Source organism: Lineus longissimus, chromosome 9 (assembly GCF_910592395.1).
Source record: "Lineus longissimus chromosome 9, tnLinLong1.2, whole genome shotgun sequence".
Lineage (NCBI taxonomy): Eukaryota > Metazoa > Nemertea > Pilidiophora > Heteronemertea > Lineidae > Lineus > Lineus longissimus.
In genome coordinates, this window is record NC_088316.1 from 13,185,338 (window position 1) to 13,198,117 (window position 12,780).

Genomic DNA, 12,780 nt, shown 5'->3' on the forward strand with positions numbered 1-12,780 from the left:
TACCAGGCCGTTGATGTGACACGTGTGGCAGGTATCTAAGAACGGTATCCCCGACTCTATTTTTGTTATTCCCCGGGTAATTCCGGTGAATAGGAGATGGGACTGAAACAATGGACAATTTTGAAATGAACGGCCCCTTGCCCTTTTGTGGCTGCGCTACACAAGCTTGGTTAATATTTCAAGCTCGAGACTTCTTGAAGGGCGTTGGTCATCCATCACCAATACACACACACACAATGTAAATGGCTCTGTGTGCAATATTGTGTGATTCATAGTATACCAAATATTGAAATGCTTTGACATTTTTCCAACTGATTCACTCAAAAATACACTACTGACAAAAAATATTCTCTTAATCTTAAGCCTACCTTAAGTATGTTTATATTCTTACAACAGCCGCAGGAGAAGTTTTTGTTTGGAGTGTGCACTTATCTATAACAAAATAGTATTCATGCACTGATTGAGATTATCTTTGGAGGGGGCATTTTCAGTAGATATTGCGTTTGAAGATAGATGAGCGATTGGCAAACGCCTGGACTACCATGGTAGGTATGTGCACTGAGCCCGCTGACCAGATATCCCTTTCGAGGTCCGGTTGTTGGATCCTTTTAGATACCGGGCAAGGGATCGATTCCGGATAAACGCCGAATTCATCTTGACCCCAAGGACCATGACTTCGCCTAAACACCTTCAAATGGATTGAAATAGTGATACCAATCAAGGGGAGTCTGGATGGGGTGGTACAAATGCATTTAGATGCAACCTGCTTACATAAACCTCATGCGGTTTTTCGCTGGAAACTTTCAGATGAAATTCGAGACGGAGTCTTAACTTTCTTTTGCCGGATTTAATGGAACATAGAGGTTGTGAACAATCGGGGCTGAACAAGTAGGAGCAATGTGGATTGATGATTTGTCGTTTTCTCGCATCAGTTGGGAGTCAATTCCTTGAGTTCGTCAGCAGTATTCCTCGTTTCTAGATTTCTTAAATTCTATATATTATGGCCGCTTTCTATCCTCGTGGTTGTTTCAGGTTTGATCACACCCACGCAATGAGTAAGCGATTCACACTCTGCCTCTGCCTATTGCTGGCGTACCATGGTAAGTAACGCCTAATGGTCAATTCTCTGTAACCTGGCCACGAAAGGTTCTTACATGCTTTTGAGGCTCCACTCGGCCAGTCGAAGTCCTCGGGCAACTCAAACGCAAGAAACCACATGCCTGTGGAACCGTCCGCATTGATATATGAGGCTAACATTGACAGTCGAATCATTTTAATTCACTGAATGATGAATTGGTTAGCAGGGCATGGTTAACAAAAGGATTACCTCAGTTCTGTTGCGGGCTTGTTAGTGAAAATTGACTATGGTCGTCGATTCAGTTAATTTACATGTACATGTGCACTGCTTTTGTCAAATCGCGTTAAAATGCTTTGCTTTTCATCATACGCTAAATATCATTTGGCCGTTGCTGCTACTGGCATTTGTTAAGCTTTCAAGCTTTGATCTCTCAATGTTAGATTGTTTGTCTGCAACTGTCATTGAAAGGAGCCCTCGGAAAGCTAAGCTTTTGCCAAATGTCTCCGCTATGCTTTACTTGACATCATACCCCGTCATTCGGTCGTTGCTGCCATTTTTTTAGCTTCCAAGCTTCGACCTCTAAATGTTTAACTGTTCGTCTGCACCAGCCATGCCTGCCTCTGGAAGCGCAAAGTAAAGGAGGCCACGGCAAACTCGCACTAGGTATTATTACGGCGCTTTTTTGCCCAGACTGTGAGGACGGGACCATCTGCCATCACTGACCTCTTAAAGAATATGAAGTCAACTTTACAAGGAGACATGAGTCCAGGGGCGTAAGAAAAATATGATTCAGTGCCATATCACGCCCAGTTAACAATTCTCAAAGTACCCATTCGACCATGCATACTTGCAGCTAAACACCTGAATATTTTTCTTTGGGTAAATGTTGGTATACAGAAGCATAGTCTCGGTACTGCATATTCCTATCCCATTACAAATATTGAATAGGCCTTGGGGAAGCTTTGTACCAACCTGATCTGTCATCGTTCATTTCATAGAAAATATTGACCAAAATAGAAATCATCGTCTTTAAGCATGTTATCATGCAAATGGACTGAATGAAAATTGCAATATTCATGGAGAAGCTTACAAAGACAAAAGTTTTAGTGAAACGCATTGGTTCAGGAGCAAGTCCGAACATGATTATTCATATCTTGAAGAGTACCTCAAAAAAATATGGCTGTTTCCCCCAAAAAATACGCTGCGAGCAGGGTTCGAACCTACGCGGGGAGACCCCATTGGATTTCAAGGCCAACGCCTTAACCACTCGGCCATCGCAGCTGCTTCGAGATGACCGCAGTTTCCCCGTGACAAAATCATGTTGTCATCCGCTTCAACGCAAAGCATTCTTTTCAGTTTTGCTTGCTTATGCTGCTGGCCCAACCATGGCACCCGCTGTGCCGGTGCTATTCAACAACAGCACCACAACTGCCCCGTCGAATGAAAATGCAAATCCATCTCGAGGTACAACCACCGCTACAAATGCCTCAACTCGTGGGCCTTCCAGCTCTCAACCTTCTACCGCGAATCCAACCACCGTCGACTCTCCCTCGACTCAGCCCAGCACCACAAACTTAACAACTCTCGGGCCAGAGAAAAATACATTTCTTACTACTACTGGTCAACCCAAGCCAAGTACCACTGGCGCTGGTGAGAAATCGTGTTGGGTGTGATAGCTTTTTTCGTGGTGGCAAGAAACTAGTGAGTTGCGTGCGTTAGAAATAGACTTCGCTGTTTGCACCGTTCTACCCACACTCACAAATTATTAATTTCTTAGCTCTCACAACAGTTGGCGCGATAATAATTCATCAAATTCGATACTGAATGACTGTATTCGAAACTCTTTGTGATTGTGACATACGTTGGCATGAATTTAGCTAGTCCAAAATATTTTCGAATGTATAAATTAATATTTAGTCAAACACTCTCAATCAGTCCCTTTGTAATTTATAGATATATTTGACCTCCTATACACCACATACGTGTATGGTCGTCTGAAGTGAATAAATACTTCCTTCCTTACTTTTACTTACTTCATTTACTAACCCCAGTTGCGAGCAGTAGTGTCACTACTGTGAACGGGAAACAAACAGTGACAGGCTCGCCACAAGAGGACACAGAGACACCATATTCGACCACGCCGTTCACTGACGCGCCAACCACAACACCGGAGCCAAAACCAGGTAAATCATTTGGGTCGATTCCATCGAGCCATAAACGCTAAATGTTCATCAGGATAGGACCATGTGGCTGCATCCTTGGTCTGATCACTTCAACCCATTGTCATCCAGGTCAAAAGAACGTTTCTCGTGGTCGTTGTCAGTTGGCTACCTGGCTGTGCTGGTTGTTAAGGTTGAGAACTTGTCTTTGTCGTTTCTTGTGATTTTCCATGGTTGTGCTGATGAAAAGGAAAAGGTCCATAAACACTCGGGCCGAATCTGACACCCCTGCGCATGCATAGTGGTGGGAGAGGCAAATAATATTGGAACCGGTTCATGGAGACAATTCAGCAAGCTTTGCCTCAACTTCAAACTCTTCGACTCGCTAAATCCTGACTGTAATACAAAAACCGAAACTTTCCCCTTTCTTTACCATTAGTTCCGTATGCCTCTCCATTTCGTTTCAGATCCATGTCTCGAGGACCCGTACCCATGTGACAACGGAGGGTGGTGCATGCCTCTTGCTCGCAATGCTAGCTTTGGCTGCATTTGTAAGGGCGAGTGGACAGGGAGGACATGTGACAAGAAAAAAGGTGATCATACCGTTATCATCAATACTGCTTCTGATTTACCATTTTGCATGATTCCAGCTGGCGTTTTTGCTTTAGTCACCGCCGCCGTACAGTACACTTGTCGCTGGTGGTTAATTACACACTGGTGCGTTTGTTGTCGCTTGATGATACTTTTGCCTATAACCAACTGCGCAACACGGTAATTTGAAACACCAAATACCCACTTGAGACAAGTGCCGTAGTATTGACCAAGCGGGACACAGCTCCAAGTACACACAAGTCATGTCGGGTAGAAAACCGGCCACTTAGTAAAAGATTTCATACCTACGGGTGCAATTCTTGGGAACAGTTATAAAACTCCATCGTACATGTATAAGATCTTGTTCCAAGGCCGTTTCAGGAAGTAACGTCAAACCTTTACCAATCATTGGCTAATAGACACGAAATTATTCTCTGGGCAGAGTAGGGGGAAGCCCGGGATACTAAGTATTCAGGCAGTTTTAAAGATGAATTTTGAAATTTCTTTGCCCCTTGCCCACGTTTCTTTCAGTTTGCGACTGTAACAATGGTGGTGCATGCGTTTCCTTCCAAGGTCAAAGCAGTTGCATGTGTCCTCATCAGTGGAAGGGAGAGATATGTACTTTGAAAAGAAGTAAGTTTTAATGTTCTCATACATATCGGATTACAAACTTTTCGAAGGACAACGTTAACAGCAATAGATATCTTGATAACGAGCTTTCGAATGTATCGGGTCAACTCGGATGTCGCTTCTTCACTTCTCTTAACTCCTGAATCACTTTACACATTACTTTAGTCTCCTCATGCAATCAAATTTTCACATTTTTTACTATATAAATGAATAAAATTATCCTCTTTTAAGGTATATGTGAGATGTATGAGCCGTGTAACAACAGTGCTATCTGCAGTGGTGACCATCTCCTCTATTCCTGTAGCTGTACTGAGCAGTGGACGGGGACAAACTGTTCCGAACCCAAGGGTAGGCGAAGTTCTAAATATGTGACGGTTCGGGGGGACTGGCCTCCTAGCCCTCGTCGGCAACAAGACTAGGAGAAGGAAAACTCCGATATAACACCAAAATTACTGAAGACGGAAATGCTGCGCCATGGAAACATGGCGCCTAACCACAGCATTACGGATCTCATCACTAAATGACAGCCTGAGATTAAGAAGAAAATGTGACGGTTCAAAGAAAGTAATGAAAGTTGCCATTAACACCAACACGAAAAAATGAAATGGACAACGTAATAATAGTAATGCAGTCAGGGGCGTAGTTAGTGACGGGTGGCAAATGATGGCTAATGATCCAACTGAATTTCCTAGGTACAAAAATATGGCAAAGCACAACTTATTAGAATGTCTCATTTCTTCTAGTGTGCTACCCGAGTAGATGCAGTGGCCATGGTCTTTGTGAGGAGATACTAAACGGGACTGATTGGTTCTGTAACTGTTTCCGAGGGTGGAGGGGAGACACATGCAACCAACGTAAGTCCGGTCATGTGTTGGATGTTTTGGCGTCGACAAGTAATTAGTCTACGATCCGATAGGCTTTGGAATACTGATAACACCTACGGTTGATCCTTGGCTACACTCTTAGAAATAATGGTTCTTCAGCTTTTGAAAAACCTTTTAATGGTTTCTCGGCAACACAGATATACACTACATGTACTCTTATCACGATCTCTCCTGAATTGGGGGCTAAGCGTATTTTGCATACGACCGATGAAATGTGTCCCTGTGCAACCTAGGTGTGTCGCTTGAATTTGTCTAACCTTTCTTGAGCACTACACCTTTAGCAGAATGTGGGCTATCCTTTCTCGTTTTTTCGTCCCAGAGTCAGAATGCGACCTGAAGTGCAGGCATGGTGAGTGCGTGAACGGTACAGAGACATGTGTCTGCAAGACTGGATTCAAGGGTAAATTCTGTGATTTAGGTGAGTTGGAATATCGCGCAACGTCTTGATAGTGGTCTAATGTTTTGGTGGGTAAACATATTTTTCAAGGAAGCAAACATTTCATCAAGCACTAGTACATATAAATGCAGCATCGTAGATGTTGAAGAAGATACTAGTATTACTTCATCTGCTTACACCAAGTTTGGATCGCCCATGGCCAATGTGAGAGTATTTATAAGCACTGATTTTGACATGCTGCGTAGCATACATTTGTAATAATCGTATTCATTTTCGTCTCTTTTTAGGTATTTCAGCGAACACCAGGCCCACGGCTAGAGGTAAGAAACGACAATATCATTACGCAGCATTTATTTTCTTCTATCGAAATCCATAACTGCCAACCATCTTTATTTCATTTCTAGCACCGATGGGCCCCTGGTACAGCTACCCAGCTTACGTAGCCCTGGCAGGGGTTGGGGTGATCATAGTGATCATGCTCTTCACCATCTGTGTGATGGCCTGGTACCTCAGGATCAGCACCAGCGACAAGCCAGACTTCCATCGGACGGCAAAAAACGACCGGGAGAAGATCATCAACAACAGACACGACAAGCCGCGAAAACAAATAGGATTTGCCTTTGATCATGAGAACAAGATGGATGACGAAGCCATCATGTATTGATCAGGTTTAACAACAGCAACAACGATGATGACGGTGGCAGCGGCAGCAACAATTGGGATAGGTGTGACGTTTTTGGTTGAGCCGCAATTCTCAGTGTCTCTATTATTAAAGATTAGTGGAATAAGCCGGAGTGCCAAATAAGCCGCTGCGGACATAAAGAAAGGTGTACTAGTATCTGACATTCACTAAGCAATGAGCGTAATGCGCGCTTAGAAATGGGCATTGCAACACCTTATCGCAAAAGAACATAGTCGTGACAATGATGGCAACGTGAAAGGCCTTCTCCGTTCGTTAAAAAGATTTTAAAGTATTGAAATAGTTAGGCATTATTGCATTAGAGCCTTTTTGCTCCCATGTATGGCATATGTTTGGCGGCGTTCTTGTCCTATTTTTTGAATGTTTTCATTTGATATGATATATAGCCTGCTTTCATCATCGCTTAAAAGTATAGTAGTAAGACAATAATGTAATGCGGTCGCTGTATCGACTCCCGTCACGTTCCCGTCATGTTGCCATCAAGAAACTGTAAACTTCACATCGAAGAGAAGTTCTTTTGCAACGCACTGCCACAGAACCTCTCTGTTGATGAAAGGTGACGGAAGTCGTTGGATCACCCGCATTTTTATCGAATTTTGGTATTCGTTGCATAGTGACAGAAGTTGTATTTTTCTGGTCAGATTAGATTAAAGCATTCGGCATTGTGACAATCGGCGTAGTGTTGACCTTTTTTCTACTGATTTTCGTACCCCCCCCCCCCCCCCTCGAAATACTCTGCGACCGCTCCTGAGTAGTTCATTAGTTATCGAAAACATGTAGGCAGCAAAAATCGCTAAATCACTATTCAATTCAATTCAACTTTATTCTACAAGTACATGAAGGTATGAGGAGATTATTACATTTTCTTACATGATAATTCGAACAGAAAAGTACAAATAATAGTTAAAGGAGTACGCCGTTCGTAATTACTTGTGGTCCAGGAAAATAGAAATGCATTTATTTACACACAATGCCGTAGTATCATGCATACGGATTTGCTAAAACTCGGTATTCGTATATCTGCCGACAGAACACCATTGTTGAAATCTATATTCAGAATGCATATAAACAATTTTGAAAATTTCAAATTCCAAAAATATTTAACGAACGGCGTATATGCCTTTAAAGATAATGTGTACAGGTATAATACCCTACATGAAGTGCTCCGTACCAGGTTCAATGGGTCAAAACTCAGTCGTATAATGGCCAGCTGCCAGCCAATACATCGGTCCTTACAATACAATGCATACCCAAACAAGTGCATGTGGTCACTATTGAGAATTGGGTCTTTTCATCGTCTGGGACATCCATCTTTATCAGTTATTCTGTGGTTCAACTTCACACGTTCGCGCAATCCGGTTGAATCAAGGCTCCTGACAAGGCTTTAGCCCTTGAAGCTTGGAAATTTTCGCACGGCAATCACGTGATCATTGCATCCAGGGATGGATACTGTGTCAGGAGAAGTAAGGGGTGTCAGCATTAACTCGCTCGGTAAGTTGTCCAGATATTTCCGATTTAAATTTTTTTCTTAGACTGTATATATACATGCTGTATAAAAAGACACTCGATGTTAAATGGTCGTCGAAAACGTGTTGTGCTTGATGTCTAAATCATGCTGATATTCTAGGTTTGGGCACTTCAACTTATATTTCCAAAAAAACGAACGTATGTGGACGGTCCTTCAATAGCAGTGTAGATAACAGCAGTCTTTCATGTCTGTTCAGTTCAAATTTTGTTGCGAAATAGGATGAATACTATTGCCAATAATCTCTCTCTCCCTTGCATTGTGTCCAAGTAATTTTCAACACCACCTCTTCCAGATGCTAAGTTAAAGGAGATATGCCTGAAGGCTATAAAAGCGAAAGAAAACGCCCATTGCCCTTACAGCAACTACAGGGTCGGGTCAGCATTACTTACAACTGATGGCACGATATTCGTCGGTAAGTGACAGTTTTATTTCTGGCGAGAAATTAATAGGATCAACAATTCATTCAGGTCTTTGTGGTTGCTGGTTCAAAAACCAATATATGGCCGGTAGCTGGCTTCGGTTGTTTACAAGTGGTCCAATAACCAAGGCCATGGTTTGGTTACAAGAGATGCCATTGCATGTTGAAAATCGGCATGCACTCATAGGGAAAGGTACGATTCTTGTCTGCTTTATTTCAGGTTGTAATGTTGAGAACGCCTCCTACCCACTGTGTGTTTGTGCCGAGAGGGTGGTCATCAACAACGCAGTGACAAGTGGATATAAAAAATTCTCTGCAATGGCAATCTCGGCGTAAGTTGGCCGCCTTTACCTTCTGAACACGAAATCTTATCAAGGAACACCTTTAGCCAAACATTGATTGAAAAATCGTGACTTTTCATCGCTCTGTGCTGCAATAAGACTTTAATGCAAACTTCATCATGACTTTAGTTTAAGAATGTCCGACATGGAGAGTGTCTAACATTGTTAACTGCTGTTCTTTCAGCGACAGCATCGGAACTGTAACTGGGCCTTGCGGAGCTTGTAGGCAGTGCATTATTGAGGTAAATGGTTCGAATTTCTTTTACAATCGCAACAATTAAATGATGGCCATTTATCAACACTGAAACAAATATGGTGGTGGCAGGAAGCTGTTACAATACCAACAATTATATGGCCCATGCCTTCGTGGAGGTTTAATACGTCCTAGGATAAAATGTCCAGGGGACAAATGATTCTATTGCGCTTAAAATCTCTGAGCTATGGCGGTCTTGGCCTCTTCAGAACTATATCTCCCATAATCCGTAGGAGTACACCATACATATGGACAGACAGTTTTCCAAGGTGACATTTTCTACTTCTCCGCCGACTAGCATTGTGATGGTGGTGACGATGAAGCCGTTACCACATCCATCAGTAATATTCGCCGACAGAATTGCTCCATGACGCACTAGAAGTGACATGGTATCACATAATGAGCGTACACATCAAACCGCGTCCAGTCATTATCAAATCGTTATAATCACATCATTAATGGTTTTGTATGACTCTGTTACATTCTCTTTTATTTCAGTTTGGGACGGACTGGGACGTCTACATGGTTCAGCACGACCTCTCCTGGTACAAGTTCAAGGCCGGCAACATGATGCCCCGACCATTCATGCCTTCAACTCTCGAAGAGGAAAGAATCTCGTGAGAGTTCGACAACTGACCAGTCAAAAACACTCTGACTCTTAGGTTCCACGGACTTCATATTTCGAATGTTTTAACTGCCCTTTTTTGTCATATCCAGCGTAGTTTATTTTTTCTTAAAAGAACAGTTATAACTCCTTTCTAAAGAATTTTCTAACGAAACTGAGAATGTGTCATTAAACCGTTTTATGTTATTCCCAGACTATACCGCAATATGGGAGCCATGCATGCATGAATAAAGACATTTTTCTCCAACCAACCCATGGGAACAGGAACGATGAACACTAACTATCATGACCCTAGTTGTTCTTGGATTCCTGTCTCGCCGGTATTGATTTGTTCGTGCTTCCAAGTCGATATCAATAAAAAAAAACATTCAATTTTTAAATTCTCGACCTTCGAGTTGTTCTTTCCTCATGTCTGCACCTTCTCCCTTAAATTCATGTCTTTTTAAATTCATGTATTTTTAAATAGTTTACATGAATTTAAGGGAAAGTGGAAGATTATAGACACTGGCATGATCAGCAGCCGCCCGACTTCCATTACATTAATGACATACTATGTACATGTATTCCTGACTCACGATTAATAAGATGCGAACGGCGTACCCCTTAAAGCGAACTGGAACCGCCGAGCGATTTATTCAACTTTTCGACTTTCACCGTCCGAGAAAGTCGAGTTCAGATTTGTAGCTCCGCCCCCAGTGCCCGAGCATGCGCAGTTCAATTTGTTATTATTGAGAATCATGTGAGAATCACGTGAGTCATGCGATCTTTCATTCATGAATTTTCGTAGTAAATTCCATAGTAGTGACGTCACTGAATGATTGACAGCTAGGCGCCATGTTTCATTCATGCCTCGCTCTGATCACCCGATACGCGGGAAATGAAAACGAGATCATACGAACTGGCTTGGCGGTTCCAGTTCGCTTTAAGGTATTGTTTGGGAATCACGCTCATGTCTCTACTTCCTCATTATATCATTGGGCCTCTGGCTGTAAGTTGATCACCTCACAAGAGCAATTTCGACTGTGTTGCGCCGCGATTAGTTTTAATGGCTCATCATGCACATCACACGAGATTGCTGCGCGTGCATGTAGCCATTCCCCGGTGGTCTTCCATAAAAAATCCTACACGTTTGAAAACCGGACCTCGACAGCGATCACTCGATGTTGTCGGGGTCCGTTTTCGAACTTGTCTTATTTCTCGACTAAAGATTATTGATGCCTCCGTATCCATAACTATCCACTATCGAAATATTACACACACTGGGATCCTGAATTAAGATATACTTAACTACATGTAGCTAATCGCTTTGGTAATGTTTTTGGTGTGTGTATGTAGCCTGGTACTACCGACCCAGGCGTTCAGAGGCGTTACTCTGGCAAGGGTAATTGCTTGACCATACAGTCCTTTGAATTAATTGGTCATAACAATGTAGAAAAAGTAATCTGATCAAGAGTGAACATTTTGTTAGCCTTTGCTTTCATGACGCTGTTATGATGGTACATGTAAAAGTGATCGAAGATCCCCCTTAAACTTGGCGCTGCTCCCCAAGTAGAGGCAGAAATTGATCGCATTACTCACTACGCAGAGCACGAAGCCTATCTCGAACGATAGCGCCCTGGCGGCTGGGTTCGAAACAAGGACGTCGCCCAAGCAGCACCGCCAAGCCATGGAGTCAATCGTGTAAGGCAGAATAAGAATAAGCAAAGAGGTCGCAACAACCACCAACATCACTGTCAAATTCCTTTCCTTCTTTGAACGAGATTTTTTACCAGTGCTGGTGTCGCCTATGACATCAGACCTACTTTGACTTAGGCTAATTATAATGGCAATGTTCAGCATGAATAAAAGCCCAAGCGGAATTATGACGTCGACGACTGCGTTAAGGATGTCAAAGACTAAAAGGTACCATTCTAGAACCACCGGTATTTTACAATATGTAAGGGTACCCGATCCATCCTGTTGTGTAGAACGAAATGCATTTGGTATGTAGATAATGATGTGTAAAAGCACGTTCGCCGAAACTAGAACCCTTGCTCGCTTCATCGTGCACCACAAGTTTGCTTTGAGGGGAAATTTCACAACAATGAATCGGTCAAGAGCAACAGTAGTTATTAGCCAAATCGAAATGTTAAAGGAAACCATCCCAAGGAAAAATTGCAACACGCAAAGAAAATCTCCTGCGGGGTGATTGCTGATGATATTTGGTAGCAGCTTCAAGATGAATCCAGGAAGCAGGTTCGTTACAAGAGATTGTGTGTCTGAAATCGCCAAGATTTTGAAATAGAAAGACATGACGTTTGATCGGTTACTGGGTAAATTCATGACGAGAAAGCTGAGTGTATTTCCAACCAGCCCAAACAGAATTACCACTGGGTATACGTACATTTGAATGTAGGATGTTACCTCCGAAAGTGGAGAGACCATCTCCGGGCTGTGTAACGTCACCATGGCCGCCGCTGCACCCGAATAGGACTTTTCCAAATGGTATTATATTCCAAGCGTTCACTTCTTGTCTCGTGTCTGTCAAGAAACCGCTGCTCTCTGCATGCTGTCAGGCCTGCACCTTTTATGTCTAAAATTGAAGACTGCGGCCGCCCTATTAGAAAAGCTCATCCCGCCTTGGAAGAGTAATAGATCCTGGAGAATGGGTTATTCAAGTGCAGAGCGAACGCCAAGAAACGTAAAACGCATTCAGACCAAAACAAACTTAACACAGTTTTAACACCACCGCCGATAATATTTCATCATTTCGTGTGATATATTAGCCTACATTAGAAACATTGCTGAGTTAACGACAGTTCGGTGCCAGCAAAAATAGTGCAGTGAGTGCGAACAATACGATTTTGTTGCAGTTATCAGTGAGACAGGAGTCGGTGTCCCGCAGGAACTTAAATGGTTTGACCCATCTCTTTCCCAGAGTCATTCACTTTCACTCCGGCTCCTAGTTGTACTTGCATCTCGCAACGATTATCAGCGGACAAAGGAAGTATTCTTGCATGAAGCCGTCATTCAAACATACATAATTGTCATTAATATTCGGTGAGAATATGGCATATCAAATCATACCGGATCACATTAACAAGTCTCTTCGGCTCGCAAATAGCTCAATGATGATATCATATTCCCTTCAGCGGAGTGTCATAATGACTACGATTATAATGGCTCGGACGCAGAAT

General features: G+C 42.7%; 2 protein-coding genes and 1 non-coding gene across 4 annotated transcripts; 2 read left to right on the forward strand and 1 right to left on the reverse strand.

The window, feature by feature from the left end:
* The first annotated feature begins 471 nt into the window (after window positions 1-471).
* LOC135493594 (delta-like protein A) lies at window positions 472-7,110 on the forward strand. Of its 2 annotated transcripts, XM_064781045.1 has the most exons (11): window positions 472-545; window positions 1,033-1,100; window positions 2,435-2,728; window positions 3,130-3,261; window positions 3,705-3,830; window positions 4,360-4,461; window positions 4,690-4,806; window positions 5,202-5,312; window positions 5,662-5,760; window positions 6,027-6,059; window positions 6,144-7,110. In XM_064781045.1, exons 1-11 carry the CDS (start codon window positions 514-516, stop codon window positions 6,401-6,403), a joined length of 1,374 nt encoding a protein of 457 aa, XP_064637115.1. In that variant the 5' UTR covers window positions 472-513; the 3' UTR covers window positions 6,404-7,110. The 2 variants fall into 2 exon arrangements, with proteins under 2 accessions (XP_064637115.1, XP_064637116.1); XM_064781046.1 differs by lacking the exon at window positions 2,435-2,728.
* Trnas-uga (transfer RNA serine (anticodon UGA)) lies at window positions 2,278-2,359 on the reverse strand. The gene has a single exon. It is a non-coding gene; the product is annotated as a tRNA-Ser (tRNA).
* Window positions 7,111-7,605: 495 nt separating the features above from the next.
* Window positions 7,606-12,252, forward strand: LOC135493563 (cytidine deaminase-like). The gene is made up of 5 exons (XM_064780971.1): window positions 7,606-7,930; window positions 8,260-8,379; window positions 8,606-8,717; window positions 8,911-8,968; window positions 9,478-12,252. Exons 1-5 carry the CDS (start codon window positions 7,882-7,884, stop codon window positions 9,598-9,600), a joined length of 462 nt encoding a protein of 153 aa, XP_064637041.1. The 5' UTR covers window positions 7,606-7,881; the 3' UTR covers window positions 9,601-12,252.
* The last annotated feature ends 528 nt before the right edge of the window (window positions 12,253-12,780 follow it).

What these genes read in the sequence shown, in the direction of transcription:
- LOC135493594 (XM_064781045.1), top strand. Translation starts at nt 514, where the DNA reads ATGAGCGATTGGCAAACGCCTGGACTACCATG. An exon ending in AACACCGGAGCCAAAACCAG is followed by an intron (nt 3,262 to 3,704) that starts GTAAATCATTTG and finishes ATTTCGTTTCAG; the next exon opens with ATCCATGTCTCGAGGACCCG. An exon ending in CACCAGGCCCACGGCTAGAG is followed by an intron (nt 6,060 to 6,143) that starts GTAAGAAACGAC and finishes TTTCATTTCTAG; the next exon opens with CACCGATGGGCCCCTGGTAC.
- LOC135493563 (XM_064780971.1), top strand. Translation starts at nt 7,882, where the DNA reads ATGGATACTGTGTCAGGAGAAGTAAGGGGTGTCAGCATTAACTCGCTC. An exon ending in TGATGGCACGATATTCGTCG is followed by an intron (nt 8,380 to 8,605) that starts GTAAGTGACAGT and finishes GCTTTATTTCAG; the next exon opens with GTTGTAATGTTGAGAACGCC. An exon ending in GTAGGCAGTGCATTATTGAG is followed by an intron (nt 8,969 to 9,477) that starts GTAAATGGTTCG and finishes CTTTTATTTCAG; the next exon opens with TTTGGGACGGACTGGGACGT.